Source organism: Dasypus novemcinctus, chromosome 6, assembly GCF_030445035.2.
Source record: "Dasypus novemcinctus isolate mDasNov1 chromosome 6, mDasNov1.1.hap2, whole genome shotgun sequence".
NCBI lineage: Eukaryota > Metazoa > Chordata > Mammalia > Cingulata > Dasypodidae > Dasypus > Dasypus novemcinctus.
The window spans coordinates 21802107-21821675 of record NC_080678.1 but is presented as its reverse complement, the minus strand read 5'-3'; the positions used below and the strand labels follow the sequence as shown (position 1 = coordinate 21821675).

The following is a 19569-nucleotide window of genomic DNA, read 5'->3' as shown; positions in this document are numbered from 1 at the left end:
ACTTTTATCCAGTCATTGCAAACTGTGATGAAAAAAGAAAAGAGGCAGCCCCTGCCCACCCCCCGTAATGTGTGTCTAGCAGGTTAAACAGCGCCATAACCTATGAGTCTCCTTCTGCATCCCAGAGCGCAGTGGCTGTGCATCCTAAGTGGGAGACCAAAACACAGCCAGATTTTAAAGTCAATCAGGTCTGCCAAAGGATGTAGTCTGGGTTTAGGCTTTCCAGCTCCAGCTCCCCAGAACACATGGCCTTGGCTGGTAAAACAAAGGACACATGGCTCACCGTCACCTGGCCCTGTCTCAGTCACAGGCCCAGTTGGAGGGGTGTGCGGCAAGCGGGGCTGAAGCGGGCAAAGTGACCAGCCAGCTGGGGTCTTGCCCACACCTCCACAATGACAACATGTCTGCCTGGCATGTTAGCCAGGGCATGGCACCAGTATTTGGAGCCCTGACCAAAGCAGTGGCCAGCCCTGACACAGGAGCCCAAGGGATGGCTTGGAAGGGGCTTCCTGCCAAGAGGCCTCCCACCAGAGAGACACCTACCTGCTCCTCACCAGCCTCACAGTCCCACACCATGCCTCCCCCTCCAGGGGTCCAGCTGTAGACCCCTCCCCAATCATCCCTGGCCCAATCATCTGGTTCCCCACTGGACCCCCAAGCTAGGTCCAGAGGAAGAAGGAGAAGCTGGACGGCAGAGGCCACCTTCAGCTCCTGTCCCCATGGTTCCCCCAAAAGCCCACAAGACATGTTCACAGAGAACATGGAACCCCAAAACCCGCAGCACCCTTGTTCCCAAAAGAACACAGTCCATGGAAAAGCAGGCAGCGGGCAATGAAACTTACCTTGCTGAAAAACATCTGCAGGAGAGAGCAAAACAGGAAGGGGGTAGAGGAAGGGATGGGGGGGAGAGAAGAGAAAAATGTATTACTAATGATGTTGAAAGTGACAATGATAACAATTACAGGTAACAGGCTGGCTGCTGAGGACTCCACACACAACGGCCCCTTTAACACAGAGGCTGCCTAAGCACCAATCCTGACCCTACAACTTACTAAGTGCCACTTAAAGCTCTCTAAGCTAGAAAATAGAAAGGAGTATTGGGAAGATTGAACAAATCATGCCATACACTCTTAAGGGCTTAGAACAGTGCCTGGCACAGAATATACAAAACATACAAAAACTGATATTTATTGTATATATTACTAATATTAACATTTCTATTATTCACAGCAATGCTACAGAGTAAATTCTACTGTCATCTTCATTTTACAGATGACGAAACAAGACTCCAGAAAACTAACTTACTCATCCAAGGCCACAGAGACATGAGGGATGGATCCAGGATTGAACCCAGGTCTATCAGATTCCAAAACCATCTCCTTACCCATTACTAAGCTGCCTGACTAGTTTATAAATAAACAATACAAAACAATGACAAGTAAGAGAGCAACCAGAAAAGCCTAGAAATATATTCAAGTTCCATATTTAATCATATAAACAAAACATCCATCTGAATCCTCTACATTATAACCCCCAACCAATAACAGTAGGTCTCCATATTAATCCTAGATAAAAGTCTGTTAGGAAAGATGAAAAGCATTAAGCTAATTTTTCAACAAATGTTAGGAGGCTATTGTGTGCCAAGCCCTGTGTCTGGCACCAAGATATACACATCTGGAGGAGAACACCAACAAGCAACCAGGCAGAGAGAACAGAGCTTGAAAATGAGGACAGGTCACGGGGCACAGGGCAGGTGGCTGGCCCAGACTGGAGGAGTCAGGGAGGACTTCCTGGAGAAATGACTTAGAAACCGAGTCCTCAAAAATGACAAAGTATTCATCTGGTAAAGAGGGGGATATGTGGCTCCCATAAGAAAGACCTGCCCTGGCAACCTGGCCTGCCAGTTACTCATAGTAAGTATGGTTTTAATTTATTCTATTCGGGGAAAGTACACAAACTAATTGTACAGGTGGGAAAACACGCCCGTGTGACCAGCACCCAGGTCAAGTAACTTTGTCTCCCAGAATCCCCCCTTGTGTTCCTTCAGGCACTAATCCCCAACTCCCACCTCCCAAGAGTGACCACTATCAAGGCTTCTAACACCATGGATTACTTCTGCCTGTTTTTTGAACTCTCTATATATGGACTCCTATAGGAGGTTTTTGGGTTTTTTTTTTAAATGTTTGGCTTCATTGCTCAAAAGTGATTGCGGGAGTCCATAGCATGTAGCAGAACATTATTCTCGCGCTGTAGAATTAACCCACTGTGTGATTATACCATAGTTTATTTCTCCACTCAATTGTTGACAGACATTTGGACTGGTTTCAGTGTTTGGCAATTTGGAATTGGTATGAACATTCTCGTGCGTATCCTCTGGCAGACATATACATGTGGTTGGTGCTTTTGACGTCTCACCCACATTCAGATTGCCCTGCTTCTCATGCCTCCTAATCATCCACAAGTCTTGTCTACTCACACTTTCTCATTCCATAACTTAAAGATAGAAGAGAGCACAAACAGGGATGCAGACGGTACAACACAGCAGGAGCCGGTTCCCACCCTACTGGTGGGATTGAACAAAGGTCTGCAACTTCTAAAAGACAGTTTGACAGTACGCACAGAAATGTTAACTCTTCAATTCTTGACCCAGTTAATACCTCTTCTAGGAATTTAATCCAATGAAATAACTAAAGAAGCCTATAAGGACATTCAACTTGACACTGTTTATAAAGGCAAAACCCTAGATATTGCCCAATTGCTTGTTAATAAGGAATCAAACAAAAAATGATATGTAAATACAATGGATTATGGCGTGGCCATATAAAATGATGACTTAAAGACTTTGATTATTGTTGAGTGAAAAAAGCAGATGGCAAAATGGAACGCGTATCCGGGGCCCATCTGTGTGCAGGTGTGTGTGTATGGTCACATGGTGAGAGACCTATGACGCTGGCCACAGGAATGTTGTTTGTGTTCAGGTGCTGGGACTGGGGGCCAATTCTTTAACCTTCATATCAGCAGTTCTGTGTTCTTTAAAATTTTAACAATGAACATGCCTCACATTTAAAATCCAAATTTTAAAGGGAAAGTTATTTTTGCTCTGAAAAACTAATTCAGAACTATTGCATCAGCATCTCATTTTGCTGTCAGTTATCAGCTCAAACATCAGCTGCTCAAAGGCACAAAGAGCCCAAGGGCCCAAGGAGAGATTATTTAGGGGAGCAGTTTTCATTCCACTGGGCACATGTGACCCCAGAAAGGGTATCATTCCCATGCAATACACAAGCTCCCAAGGGCATATCCTGGCCAGTGACTGTGGCACAGGTAAAACAAACTGCAGGCTCATAATTCCCGGGGAACTGGTTAAAACACCCCCTTCTTCTCATACTCAGGAAAGCCAACTGGGCCACATAAATGGGCCATATGGTGGCATTACAGGACAACACTGGCTCTGCTCTTATTTATGTGTACTAAACATTATTAATGAGCCTCAGTAACTCACCATGCATACAAATTCTGACACAGCAGTGTGTGGATTCACAGTGACCTCCAGTCTCCTGACACTGCCCAGGGACGGTGGAAAGCACCATGTACATGTCTCTAAGTCCACCATTTTTCCATTCATTTGCTTCCTGGAATGCGCAGGCTTAAACACTCACCCTCTGACCAGCCTGCGCACCTGGAGGAGCGAGCCCTCCTACTCAGCCTGCAAATGTCACTGCCACTATGAAGTCTTCTCAGAACCTATCCCCCAGAGAGAGTTCACTGTTTCCACCACTGTGCTCCTAGAATAACTGGTGCATGATTCAATTAGACCTCATATTGTAATTAGTTATTTATGGAGATCATAAGTTCTTGAGGATAAGAGCTATGGCCTAAATCACCGGTATGTTTCCTACCTGCCTAGCATTGCATGCTCCCACACAAGAGGGAGGTGAAGCGGGCTGGTCTGTCTTCACACCTACCTGGTCCAACCCCCTCATTTTACAAATGAAGAAACTGAGTTCCAAAGAATTAAGAGATTTTCCCCAAGGTCATACACAGCATTAAAGGCTCAGCCAGGGCTACACGAGATCCATTTAACATTAATGAAGCACAAAAACCCATCCCTATTATTAGCAAAGTACAAATTAGAGATATATCATTCTCCTTTAATGAATACAGACAAAAATTTCCAACCTTGAAAACATCAGTGAAATAAGATTAGTCTTTCAAATATGGATCCAGTCTCGACATCTGTCCAGAATCCTCCACCTCCTTGCCATGGCTTCTGACAGGGAGAACTTCCTTCGAAATTCAGTACGGATTTGAATCACTGAAAAGTATCAGTGGGGAGGAAGGAAGGAAATTCAGGCGGGGATTTAGTGACCTTATTCCTTCCAATCCATTGTATCTTTCATGCTTTAGCAGACAAATCTGCATAGAAAACTACTCATATCTTCTATTCCAAAAGACTTTCTTGATTTTTATGTAAGCTATTGTAGATTTTTAGGACCCTTTTCTAGCTTCATTTACATTTTACACCTTTTTATTCAAATGGAAATTTTAATAAACACTAGTATAAATATTACAGCAATCAGCACATGAGTTATCTTGTAATTTACACTCTAAATTTATGTATTTTATGGTCTGGGCATAAATCATTCTGTCCTTAGCATCATTTAGCTCTTTTGCTCTGTATAATAATGACTTGGGTACCTTCTTTAAAAGTTCACTTTTCCAGAATGAAAGAGCCATCCAGACTGAGGCTCAATGATTCACGGTCAGAAGGGAAACAAATGAGAAGAAGGCAGATTCCGTACTCTTTGGCTACATTTTCACACTAAAAAATTGTGGACCTCAGAGGATAGAAATACTCTGCCCATTCTCTACTCGAGTGTTCATGTCCCCCACCCCTAAAACCATCAGAATAACCACTTATAAGGAAAAAAAGGCCTCAGATTTAAGTGTGATAATTCTCCTTTTGATTTAACCAACCAAAATAATATTTGGGATCAGTCACTTACACTCTCTGAGCTTGAGTTTCCTCATAGACGACTTGGAGATATTCTAAAACCCAGGCTGTAGTTTGGGGAAGGTTAAATTAGATCAATTAATAGAAACATTTTTCCCATCATCTGCTAGGGGGAATCAGGCTGAGCCTGTTTTGGTACCATGTTTCCCATCCTCACAGGAACTGGAAATCACAGAAGTGCAGCTGAGAGTTCCCAAAGCCCACTGGAGCCACAATCCAGTTGGGCCTGAAGGACACCAGGGACATTTGTGCAGAGGAAATGAACCCTTTCAGACAAGCCTCTGCTCATACACACTTCCCAGGGGAGAACTCCTCAACCCCAGCCATTCCAGTGAACAAAGGACGCTTGTTCTCCAAGCCCCACCCCCACCCCCTGGAGCCATTCTGGTCCTATAGATAGATGAAAGGGCATGTATAAGTTGGTGATTCCGATGTGGGAAGAAGAAACTAAGAAAGAAGAATCTCACTCAGATTTGCCTTTCTTAGCCCCACTATCCAACTTCCTCCATTAGGAATGAACATCAAGGCTTTTTGCTCCCTTCCCCCACAGTGACTGAGAGATTCACACTCCAGCGATCTTTAAAGCACTGCGTCCTCCAGAGACAGGGGTCATAAAGAAAGACTAGATTATTTATTATTATTAATAACTTATGGCAATTAGACGGGGTGATTCCTAAACGTTGCTGATTAAAAACTTTCTTGAGTGCTACTCATCCACATGGCCACTGTTTACCTCTATTAAAAATGATTTAACTACACTCTGAGTGAACCCCTCTCTTGCGCTTGGGTTAATAATTAGCATTGCACAGAGGCACATGGGTTAAGTGAGTTGGCTCTCCTTTATTTATCTATTGCTTTGTTTTATGAGGAGAACTGGATGGCAGTCTTATTGCCCGCTCAGTCTACTAGGAATAATTTACTATTTTAATCCACAGTCCATAACCACGGTTAGCGAAACCCTCACTATTATTACAATATCACACTTAGCCCACTTCCCACAGCACGAAAGATACGCCAAACAGTGAGTGTGCATGACTTCCACAAGACTGGGGGAGGCAATGTTACCAGTTCTCAAACAATGTAATCATACCACACTCTCAATTTTGCTTTCTTTTTCAGGTTAAATTATATATGAGGGGAGTTTAGTTTCTTGAAAATGCATGCACTTAACTCCCATTTAGGAAGTCTCACCTGGGGAGACAGCTGTCTTGTGAGTCCTCCTGTGGTTTGAGCTACAAGAAAGAAAATTCTCTTTCAAGTACAAGTGCTTTTACAGTAAAGCACTGTACATTTTACTGGGACCCAACTAACCAGTAGCCCAGGAAAGGATCTAGAGAAGAGATGGAATGGAAGGTCACTTCCTTGCATAAGAGTCAGTTCCTCATTAATCCAATTCAATGTCATGATCGGCTGAGTTGCTCCTTCACTAGATTTCCAAAAACCAGCAATGTCGGGAAATGGACTTGTCCCAGTGGTTAGGGCGTCCGTCTACCACATGGGAGGTTCGCGGTTCAAACCCCGCGCCTCCCTGACCCATGTGGAGCTGGCCCATGCGCAGTGCTGATGCGCGCAAGGAATGCCCTGCCACGCAGAGGTGTCCCCCGCGTAGAGGAGCCCCATGTGCAAGGAGTGCACCCATAAGGAGAGCCACCCAATGCGAAAGAAAGTGCAGCCTGCCCAGGAATGGCGCCGCCCACACTTCCCATGCCACTGATGACAACAGAAGCAGACAAAGAAACAAGATGCAGCAAATAGACACAAAGAAGAGACAACCGGGGGAGGGGAGGGGAATTAAATAAATAAAAATAAATCTTTAAAAAAAAAAACAAAAACCAGCAATGTCATAGTGGGCATGAAACTAGAATTCAGCCTGTATACTTTCCCTGTAAGTCTCAGCGAATGAAGTGAATGTTTTCCATTTTGAAAAGTGGGCCCACCAATGCCACCCCTCTTGTTGAAATATCAGCACTCCGGAGAAATTGGGCTTCAGAATGACAAAGCCCAAGTCTACAAATGGCAAGTGGGTTTCCCAAGGAGGGCAGGGGTTAACCTCTCTCTCACACATGACTCAGGGTCATGTCGCCACCTGGTTGTGCCAGGAATGGGTCCCAGTTCCTTATCGGGGGAAACCTGGGGTAACCACTCAACCTCTCCTGGCCAGTACTCTGATCTATAAGAGGAGGATAGTAGGAATAAGCTTTTTCCCCACCTTAGGGATATCAAGAGGATAATTTTATAATTTAATCAGCATAGAGCATCTGGATTTTGGAGTCTAAGAATACTAGGTGGATAGGTCACCTTCTCACCATATGATCTTGGAATAGTTATTTAAACTTTCTGAGTTTCAGTTTTCTCATTTATTAAATGGGAATAATAAAATTTATCTTTCAGAATTCCTATGAGAATCACCAAGATCATATATGTTAAGTACTTAGCACATGAAGTCTGGCTTATGGTGCATGTTCCATAAATAAAAGTTAAAGTTATTTTAATAATAAGCAATAGAGCAGGGTGGTAAGAAGCTCAGGTTCTGCAGGCAGAGATGGTTCCTCACCTGACTAGTTGTGTAAACTTGGAGCAAATCACTCAACCTCCCCAAGACTTGGTTTTCTCATCAGTCAGATAATAACAATAGCTCATTTTGGGGGCTACCTCATAAAGGGCTCAGAAGACTAAAAGAGGTAATGTATTAATATATAAAAGTACACAATAGCCAGTACCTAGAAAGCCTTTTATAAATGATTGTATTACTCTTCAACAAGCATTTACTGATTGCCCTCTATGCAAAAATTCTTTGTGAACTGTACGGGACCATAGAAGAAAATCTACTAAAATAAAAAGTTCATTTGCATTCCTTCCTGTCATCAATGAGCTACAACCCTTTAAGAAACCCCAAAGCATTTCCCAAATATTACTGTAGTCTTGTGAAATAATAAGGGACAAGAGTGAACTATTTTCACTCTTTGAGATCAGAGGTCCAGTGACACCCTACTTTCACTCCCCAGATGGTCTGAGAGGTTGAGATGAGAACCCAGAAGCTCCAAAAACCCAGTCTTACTACCCAGCCTTTGTTTTCCATACTTCTCATCCATCGCTTTCTTCTCAGGTACTGGCATTGCTTCTCAAGGCAACCAAGGGGCTCAGCCAGCACCCACCCCACCTTCTCCCTTGCCCCGGGCTTTGATCAGTGTTTCAATCTCCTGCCCCCTGGTGACTAAGGGTTCAAAAGAGAGAGGAGTAGCTGAAATGGCCGGCTTCAAAGAGCACCGCTCTGTTCCATATGACAGGGTTCTAGGAAGGGCTGGGCTGAGCAAAGGGTCCCACTGCTTTATTAAATCTGTTCAGGATAGAGCACAACAATTCACTTACGCGGAGCCCCTTCCTGCCCAGGTGCAGGTCTGTGCTCTCTTGGAGGTCGGCCAGAGCCAAGGGCACCAGAGCTCCTTCCAACCCCCGGGCCTCAGTGGCACCACACCGGGGCTGTGATTAGTTTTCTGTCTCTCCAAAGCCAGACAGCCTTGCCCATATCCATAAGCCTCCCACTTCCTCCTGGAACTCTCGGGCAGCTCAGCCTGAGCAGAGCCCAGGGAGTATTGGAAATAGCTTTAAGGACTAAGCGGAAGGCCTCAGCACCTGGGCCACCGGCCCTCCATGCCTAACTAACCCTGCTCTCTAATGCTGGGAGGCCTTTCCTCTCTCTCCTTTGGCTTCTCTGTCTCCTTCTGGATGGGTAATGCTCTGTCGTTTTCCTTGCTGGCCTCCCCTCATCTTTTATCATGTATGAAATGAAGACCAATACTTCGCCTGTCACTGTCTTACCTCTGAAGACACACGATGCCCAGTAAATGTTTTTTATTTGTGGATAAGGATTTTTAAAAGCCCTGAAGTGTCTTCCTGGTACATTTTCTAGGCCATGTGCTACCAACATCCATCTTAGGCCATGTACTTGTAACTCCTCAGCCTACACTGACTTGGAAAGCAGTGCCAAGGGGTAAGTCCCTAATATTTTTATGGCATTCTATCCCCAGTATATCTCATTCCTAGCACAGAGGAATGAAGCTCTTAACTACTGAAAGAACATAAAAAAATAGATTTAGGAATAATACTTTTTATGATCGCATTCTGTATACTGCAAAAGTTATGTTCAAATCTGCTTGTACTTTATGGAGCTGATAAAATAGAACAGTACGGCTTCCCAGAGAACAGTGTATTTTATATCCATTTAAAATGTTTTCTCTTAAATTGAATTACTTTTTGAGTAATTATAATAAGGCTAATCTGGACTTAATGAATTCATGTACAAATACTTTAGACTGCATTATTAAAACCTTTATGATATGAAACTATATTAAACTCAATCCCTCTAGCAACCAGTATTTTTCTTTGGAAAGAACAGCATTCACAACTTTCTCTGAATTCTTTTAGGAAACCACGTTAATAATGCAAATGAAAGAAAAGGTTGACAAATACTATTACTTGAATTTCCCTAAACTTACCTAATTGACTATTAATTAAGAACCTCAGAAACCATTCTTATTAAGCAAACGCATATGTAAAGGGCTGAAAGGTTGGCCTGTCTTCCAGAAGAGATCAGGTTACAGATCTAATAAGTAATGACATAAAATCACTACTGGTAAAAGATTAGAAGTGAGCCCATGGATAGCGAGCCTGTGTTCCAAAAGGTCTCTAAACACAGCAATCTGAATATCTGGATTCTTGTCTTCACTGTAGGCGAAGCCACTCGCCTTCTCTGAGATTCAGTACCAACATCTGCAAAATGATTTGTACTAGATGATCTCTAAGGTCCCTTCCAGTTCTAAAACATAATGTTTTTTTTTTTTAAGTTTAAAATTACACACATTATATCAAATGGGCTCTTATTGCACATAGCGTATTCATCATCTCATCCACGCTAAATTACATTCACAGAAAAAATTTAATTCCCTGCAATTCACACACATCCACAAACACATCCATAATATGACTGGTGATTTCAAACCTATCCCAAGATATTATCTCAGTGGTAAAGTATTTTTCCCATTACAGATAAATTAGAAACCATCGAAAACTTGAAGGATATAGAGCTGTCTTGAACCAATTTTTCTCCCTCCCCCCCACCCCAACATAAACTTCCTGAAAGATGTTCTTTCATCCATTTCCAAGTCAACTGATTAATTTTATCACACATGTATTCCGCAGGCAGGTCTATGAGTTTCAATTTTTCATCAAAATCATTCCTCAGTCCCCCATATTCAAACTGGATATTTACACATGTCCAGCACAATGAATCTCTCTCTTTGCCAGGTAATCATCATCAGGATGGACAACTTGAAAGTAAACGTAAGACAATGGCCATCATCATCATTCTAATGGTTTGGCACAAATTACTATCAGGACAGCTCCCAGGAGCCAGAGACAATTAAAACTTGAGTTCTGAGAAGTTCCCCCCATCAGCAGGCCTTACTGATGAGAATGATTTGGGAGTAAATGTTTTGGCAAATTGACCCAAGTCTTCAAGGAGAAGGTTTCGCCCCATGATATGCTCTAGCCTGACCTCGGTTTCAAGAGGCACAGGTTCTGCCAGGGCTCTACCATAAATCACCAGAATAATCCTAGAGACAGCATTTAAGCACTCTGGGTTTCAAGGTGGGTTGAATCAGAAAATCTCTGCAATTCTTACAATTCTAAAATTTTGTAATTAACATTCTCAGAAAATTTCCTTAGGACCCTCTGCTATATGCTCCCAATCGCCCTGTACTCCCTTGTAATTTGCCCTCGGTCTTTCTCGCTAAGCTTGTCAGGGACCAGGTTTCATTCACTGTAGTCCCAAAGCCCAGGATCCAGTATTAGAACATACAAAGTACTTAGTAATATTAATAATAACTAGTATGTTTTCAGAGCATCCACACAGTAGATGCTATTTTAAGTACTTTGCATAGATTGCCTTAATCTTCTCAACCATCCTAAAAGGTAGCTATCATCAGTATCCTCATTTTACAGGTAAGAACAAAGAGGCCCAGACAGGTTAAAGTTGCCAAAGGTCCTGGGGAAGCAAGTGGGCTGGGATTCAACCCTGGCAGCCTGGTTTCAGAGCCCGAATTCTTAACTACTCCCTCTCAATGAATGCCTGATGAAGAGATGGAAGGAAGAACTGACAAATAAATATGCCTTCTGCCTTCCAAAACACCCCAGAGAGAGTTAATTAGAGGTATATCCACAAGATTTTTAAAATCATGATCATCCTCCTATTTCTAGAACCCCAAACATACTTTTTTCTGTAACTTCATTATCAGTAGGGTTTGGGTCCAACTGCAGAAATGACTTAGAAATTCAGATTTTACAAATTTAGATTTTCAAAAACAACTATTTCAGTAGGCCTGTGACAATGGCTAAGGGAAGGAAAGGACACAGGGAAAGGATGTGGAGCTGAGTGAGAAGATGAGAATTCCAAGCAGAGGGGCAGGAAAGGAAGGAAAGCACTCCAATGCAAGGAAGCACACCTGAGCTAAAAGATCCGCGTCACCATCCCTGGTCCAGCTGTCATCCTACCAGGAGTCACGAAAGGGGAGTGTGAGAGGTGGTGGAAGGGAAAGAACGAGGGCAAGAGGCAAGGCGGTTCAGGAAGCATGCATGTGGATTCTGAAGTAGGAGTGCAGGGGTCTTAGTCCTGGCCCTCCCACTGGAAGTGAGAGACCCTCTCTAAGCCTCAGTGTCTCCATTTGACACAAAAAGAAAATGGAGTATAGGGCAGTTGTTAGAATTAAATAAGATCAAGCTAATAAAGACTTAACCCAGTGCCTGGCACATAGAGGGCCTTTAGCAGACAGTTACCATCATTACAGCTCACTCCTCTGCACGAGTAGAAAGTCACAGGGGTTCTTTCATGGTAGAAGCAGGTAATTTGGAGATTTGTAAGAAACCGAGTTGCAGGATATCATTAGGATCAACAAAAGTCACTGGCACCTGGGAACTATGCTTGATGGGATGAAAAAAATGTACATGCATGGATTCTAAAACTGGAAAACCTGAGGGTATCCACCGAAATATTCCAGGGTCAACTCCCCAGGCCCACTAGCCTCCAGCATGCAATGATGCCACCCAGGGAAAAGATATGAGAAAACATCTCTAGAAATGCAGCATTCTTTCTCTCCTGGTCATATCCCTCCATTGGAAGCAGGAGCCTGATAAATTTTTACCACATGAATAAACATTAAAATCTAGATGTCTCACCCAAGCTTGACATCAGATAAGTGCGGGGATTTGTCAGCGGTAGCTGGAAGTGAATAATTAAATGTGAACAATAGTAACTGCATGAATCTTTGGAGCACAGGTCTTTCTTCTTGAAAGCGGTCCATTTGCCAATGTCATCCACTTGCAGGCTCCAGTGGCTCTCTCCATCAGTCCTGATTCATGGCTAACTGTAGCAGGACAGCACACTGAGCTGGATCCTTGGACGGTGAAGCCAGTTATTTCAGAGAGAAATCAATGCTAGAGCTGAGACACCTTCCAAACAACCTCTGCGGCTGCACAGGAAGAGGACAACCATTGGAAACTTGTTCATCCTTGTGAAGAGGCAGCCAGCAGCAAATGTGATTACCACAGATCACAGCCCACTGAATACCTTTTCAAAAAAGAAGAGGAAGTTCATTTGGCAGTTTGAGGTTCTTTTAAACCTATATGATACTACTCACTGGCTCAATGCAGTAATGAAGTGTAAATGTCATTTTCGTAAAGGATTTGTGCAACTGCCTTGCCGGGAGCTCCCTGAAAAAAGGGATTCTGATATCTTATAGAGTTTTAAAAAATTTTTATAATCTTGCTTTAGATACTTTTTTCAAGCATCGTTGTCCATGAACACAAATGTGATTAAATTCTTCAAGTCCAGAGAGCTGGTTTTAGCTCTAGCTCTTCCCCTAACTGGTTATGGCTAGTGGCTTAACTTCCCTTGGGGTTCTTTAGTTTTCTCAGCTGTAATTGAGGATAAAAGCTGCCATAATTAATTCTTAGAGGAACCAATAAGGTCGTAGGTATGATCACACTCAGAAAAATTAAACTTATAATTTCTGAATCCAGAAATACTTTTTAAAAGTCCACTGGAAATGATGCTGTATAATAAGCAATTAATAGACTCCAAAATAGTTAAAAATCAGCACTTCCAATCAAGGTGCTTATAAAAGAAAGGAGGAGTCAGATGCACTCAGGCAAACGTGCTAGATTTTACACAGAGAAGAAAAGAACATATTACTTTCAGGCACTTGGATGTGAGTAAGTTTCATGGAAGTGGTACAATCTGTGCTGGACAATAAAGGATGAGTTCTAAAAGAAAGTCAACATTTATTAATCTCTCACTCTGGGTCAAACTCTGTTATAAGAGATTTATTTACATATTTCACAGAGTTCTCAACAGAAACCGATGAGGTAAATATCATTCTCATCCTCATTTTACCAATAAGCTAAATAATTTGCCAAGATTCCATAAGCACCCTGACTCTAGGGCACCCTTTTAACCACGGAACTGTAGGACTTCAAAAGGTAGAAATAAGAGAAAAGGTAACAATGGGACACATAAATCAGAAAAAAGGGAAAAAAAGCTCATGGGAAACTGGAGGAGAAACAAGGAGACACCTGCCAAGTTCACAAATGGCAAGATTCAAAATTGTTAAGATAGCAGTTCTCCCTAAGTTGATCTAGAGCTTCAACACAATCCCAACCATAATTTCACCGCACATTTTGTAGAAAAAGATTAGTTGATTCTAAAATTTATAAGAATGTAAGAACCTAAAATAAGGTAATGCAAAGAACCTGGAACATCTAATGCAATATTAACAAAGAAGAGGATTTTGAGGAGTTATACAATCTGTCTTCAAGATATATTATAACGCTACAGTAATAAAGACAGTGCGGTATTGGTATAAGATAGGCAAATATATCAGTGAAACAGAATAGAGAACCGAAATAGCCCTGCAATTTACAATCATTTGATTTTTGACAAAGGAGCCAAAACAACCCAATGAGGAAAGGAAAGTCTCTTCAACAAATGATATAGGAACATGCACATAGCTCACACCATACACAAAAACTATTTCATGATGGATCACAGACATACAGATTAAAAAAAGCTAAAGCTATAAAGTTTCTGGAAGAAAATACAGGAAAATACCTTCATGACTTGGGTTTAAGTAAAGGTTTCCTAGTACACTGAAAGCCATAACAAAATAAAAAATAAAAAATGAAAAATTAACCATCATCAATGGAGGAGGTTGTTGTTATGGGGGAGGAGTGGGGGGAGGGGGGGAGGGGGAGTATGTGGACCTCATATTTTTTTAATGTAACATTAAAAAAAATAAAGACAAAAGAATTTAACTATCATCAAAACTAAAAACGTCTCAGCAAGACATCATTAAGAAAACAAAATTGACAAGCCACATGTGTGAGGAAATAGTCACAACACCTATATCTAAAACAGGTCTAGAATACAGAATATGTAAAGATACGTAAAGAACTCCTTTAACAATTTTTATCAATAATAAAATGACAAACAACCCAACTTTTAAAACAGGTGATATATTTAAACAGACACACCACAAAGACAGATAGACAAATGGCCAATAAGCATACAAAATATGCTCAACATTAGTTAGAAGGGAAATGCACATTGAAACAAAAGATACCATTATATACCCACTAGAATTGCTAAAATTTTTTAAAAATCCAAAATGACAACAGTAAAGGTTGGTGAAAATAAACAGAAAGTGACACTCTCATACAATTGTTAGTACAAAAAGGTATAAAAATTTCTTAGAAAACTAAATATATACCTATCCCATTACGCAACAATTCTGCTCCTAGGTATTTGCCCAAGAGAAATGAAAGTATATATCCATAAAACAACTTGTACAGGAATGTTCAAAACTAGACATAACCCATGTGGCCATCAACAGGAGAATGGATAAACAAAATTAAGTATATTCACACAATAGAATACTACTCAGCAATATAAAGAAAAAGTAGTGTACATACAACAGCATGGATGAATTTCATTAATATTAGGCTGAATTAAAGAAGACTTTCACAAAAGACTACATGACTTTTTTATTTCATTTGTGTGAAATTCTAGAACAGGGAAATTAACTGATGGTGAAAGCAAAATAGAGTAACAGTTGCCTCATGGTATAGGGAGGGTAGTTGAAACTGAGTGAAAAGGGATAGAAGGAACCTTTATGGAGCGATGGCAATCCTGATAATTGTAGCAGTTTGATATTACTGTGAATTCCAAAAAGAAATATTGGATTATGTTTGTAAACTGATCTTTTCCTCTGGGCTTATTAGATTATATTGGGTTCAGAGGTTTGCTTGCCTAAATAATCATATAAACCTCTTGTGCAAGTAGGCCACCTTTGGTGGGTGGGGACTCACAGATAAAAGGAATGGCAAAGGACAGAGTTGGGGGTTTTTTGATTTTGGAGTTTGATGCTGAAGTCTTAAGCTGGAGACTTGGGAGGTAAACTCACAGAGGAAACAGAAGCAAGCCAAGAAGAGAGGAAACCTGAGCCAAGGAAAAAGAAGCCTGAGGAAGGGAGGAACCCAGGAAGCCTGAACCCTCACAGACGTCGGCAGCCATCTTGCTCCAATTCGTGGAAATAGATTTTGGTAAGGGAAGTAACTCATGCTTTATGGCCTGGTATCTGTAAGCGCCTACCCCAAATAAACACCCTTTATCAAAACCAACCAATTTCTAGTATTTTGCATCAGAACCGCTTTGGCTTGGCTGACTAATTCAATAATGGTTTGGGTTATAAAGATAAATGCATTTGTAAAAACTCATAAATGTTATACTTAAAGATTTGTACATTTCATCATAAGTAAATATACACACAAATACTAAATTTTAATTACTGATACAAATTAGGAAGTGTTTAGGAGTGAAGACTACTAATATTAGCAACTTATTTTGACCTGGAAAAAAAAAAAACACAAATTGGGGGGGGATGGTGAGAAAATGGCATAAGATTAGGCAGACAAGGCTCAGCTTTCTCACATAAACAACAGAGAAAAAGCCAAAAGCTGACCAAGAGACCTGCACTGGGGGCCAGCAGAGCAGGACAGTGCCTCATGACTCCCAGGAGGTTGAGGGGCAGAGAGATGAAGAACCCAAAACAACAAACTGTAAATTACTAAACCTCCCAGCCACCAGGAAGGGCTCCCCTCCCCCACACCCGACATATTAAGAGGGGGTAAAACCTCAAGCTCATTGAAACTGACCAAGAGGGGAGCAGACGTCTTCCTCCCTATCAGCTGTTACAAGGGAAAAGGGAGGGGGGAGTCTGGGGGCTTTTCATCCATGAATTCAGCCAAGAGTGTCCACTTTGAATCTCGACTCCAGCCAGACCAAAACAAAGGGAAATTGAGAGATACGGTTTCATGGAAAGGTGCATTAAAGATTGCCATTTGCTGGCAGGCCTGGAAATTGCAGGGACAAAAACTGCAATTGGGTTTCTCTGTTCCCTAACTTCTGGGAGAAAATCTGCACCCCATTAGTGAGTCCCTGGCAAGATTCTGATAACTTAAGCTGGGCAATTTTAAAGACTTAGGATAAGTTGAACCAAATAAAAACAGTTGTGAAAAAACAATAACAATAGGCAAGAGAGAGAAACTTGGCCATCAGAGTACATTCATCAACATATTCAGATGCTTAGACATCAGCAAAAATTACAAGCCATATTAGGAAACAGGAAGAGATGGCCTAGCCAAAGGAAAAAATCAAAAATCCTGAAGAGATACAGGATTTAAGACAATTAATCAATGATCATCACACAACTGCCCTAAATCAATTTTAAAAATTGAAAGAAAATATGACTAAAGAAATAAAGGATATTAAGAAGACACTGGCTGAACATTAAGAACAATTTGAAGGTCTGCCAAGAAAAGTAGCAGACCTTATGTGAATGAAAGACATGATGGATAAAATTAAAAATACATTAGAGGCACATAAGAGCAGATTTGAATTGGTCAAAGAGAGAATCAGTGATTTTGAAGACAGAACATCTGAACTGGGAAAGGTAGGAAAACAGAAGGAGAAGAAAATGGAAAAAATGGAACAGGATCTCAGGGAATAGAATAACAACATGAGATGCAAAAATATGCACATTATCGGTGTCCCAGAAGAAGAACGTGGAAAAGGGGCAGAAAGAATATTTGAGGAAATAATGCCTGAAAACTTCCCTACCCTTATGAAAGACATAAATATCAATATCCAAGAAGGACAACACACCCCAAACAGAATAAATCCAAATAGACTGACACTGAGACACCTACTATTCAGAATGACAAATATCAGAGATAAAGAGAAGATACTGAAACCAACAAGGGAAAAGCACATACAAGGGAACCTCAATAAAACTAAGTGCCAACCTCTCATCAGAAACCATGGAGAGAAGAAAGCGGTATGATGTATTTAAGGTACTGAAAGAGAAAAACTTCCAGCCAAGAATTCTGTATCCAACAAAGCTGTCCTTCGAAAATGAAGTGGAGTTCAAAGCCTTCACAGACAAAAACTGATAGGATATATTACCAAAAGACCAGAATTACAAGAGTGCTGCAGCCTGGAAGAAAAAAATTAGGGTGAAAGAACTGAAGAAGAGAGCAGAAATGAAGATTATTACAAAGGGTAAATTAAAGGGTAAAAAGATAGACAATAGTACAATGTGACAACAGAAAGCCAAAGTCAAAAAGCCTATGTTGGCATTACAGGATGAGTTTGGTAACATTCTTTCCTGTTCAGTTTTTTTGAAGAGCCTGAGTAAGTTTGGTATTAGGCTACCTTTGAGTAATTGGTAGAGTTCACCTGTGAAGCCATCTGGTCTTGGGCTTTTCATCTTTGGGAGGTTTTTGATGACTGTTTTCTTTTTTCATAGTACCTTTAAGAATAAACTTAACCAAGGACATAAAGGACCTGTATTCAGAAAACTACAAAACATTGCTAAAGTAACTGAAGACTTAAATAAATGGAAGGGCATTCAATGTTCATGAATTGGAAGACTAAATATTATTGAGATGTCAGTTCTACCCAAACTAATTTACAGTTTCAACACCATCCCAATAAAAATTGCAACAACCTTTCCTGCAGAAATAGAAAAGCCAATAATCAAATTTATGTGGAAGGGTAAGAGGCCCTCACTAGCCCAAAAATGTCTTTAAAAAGAAGAACAAAGTTGGAGAACTCACTCTTTCTGAATTTAAAGCTTATTACTTAGCTACAGTGGTAAAAACAGCATGGTACTGGCTAAGGACAGACAGATTGACCAATGCAACTGAATCGAGAACTCAGAAATTGATCTTAACATCTACAGTCAAGTGGTTTTTGATAAAGCTGCTAAGCCCACCCAGCTGTGCCAGAACAGTCTATTCAAAAAATGGTCTGGGAGAACTGGATAGCCATATCCAAAAGAAAGAAAGAAGACCCCTATTTCACACTTTATACAAAAATTAACTTAAAATGGATCAAGTACCTAAATACAAAAGCAACAACCATAAAACTCCTAGGAAAAAATGTAGGAAAACATCATCAAGATCTTGTGGTAGGTGGTAGTATCTTAAACCTTACACCCACAGCATGAACAACAAAAGAAAATATATATAACTGAGATCTCCTCAAAATTCAACACTTTTGCATCTCAAAGGACTTTGCCAGAAGTGTGAAAAGGCAGCTGACTCAGTGCGAGAAAATATTTGGCAATCACAATCTGCTAAAGGCTTCATATCCATGATATATAATGAGATAATAGAACTCAACAATAAAAAGACAAACTATCCAATTAAAAAATGGGCAAAATACTTGAGAAGACCATTATCCAAAGAAGAAATATAAATGGCGAAGAAACACTGAAAAAAATGTTCAATATCACTAGCAATTAGGGAAATGCAAATCAAAACTACAATGAGGTATCATTTCATACCTATTAGACTAGGTGCTATTAAAAAGTCGGAAAACTCTAAATGTTGAAGAGGATATGGAGAGATAGGAACACTTATTCACTGTTGATGGCAAAGTAGAATGGTACAGCCACTGTGGAAGACTGTTTGGCAGTTCCTAAGTAAGTTGAATATAGAGTTATCATGGGACCTGGAAATACCATTGCTAGGTTTATACCCAGAAATACAGAGAGCAGTGAACGAATAGACTCTGCACCTGATATTCATAGCAACATTATTAATGATTGCCAAAAGTTGGAAACAACTCAGGTGTCCATCAACTGATGAATGGATAACAAATTGTGGAGTATACAAACAATGGAATATTATGCAGAGGGGTAAGAAGAAATGAAGTCATGAAACAAATGACAACATGGATGAATCTGGAGGCCATTATGTCAAGTGAAGCAAGCCAGACACAAAAGGGCAAATACTGTATGATTGCCCTATTATGAACTAAATATATTATGTAAGACCATTTTTCTTTGAAGATGAACAAATATAGATTAATTCTACAAAATGTTATTATCAGACAAAAAAATTTATACTAAGTGAAGTAGACCAGACACAGAGTAACTACATAA

The 19569-nt window shown here is 40.7% G+C and overlaps 1 protein-coding gene across 4 annotated transcripts in view; it reads right to left on the bottom strand.

Moving 5' to 3' along the window:
- GFRA1 (GDNF family receptor alpha 1) overlaps nucleotides 1-19569 on the bottom strand; it is a 214877-nt gene that overhangs the window by 146260 nt on the left and 49048 nt on the right. The window contains exon 5 of one of the 4 annotated variants that reach the window (XM_004448033.5): nucleotides 843-857. The exons of the other annotated variants lie outside the window; for them this stretch is intronic. Coding sequence (XP_004448090.1) covers nucleotides 843-857 — 15 coding nt within the window. The remainder of the gene's footprint in view (nucleotides 1-842; nucleotides 858-19569) is intronic. 4 annotated transcript variants of the gene reach the window in all.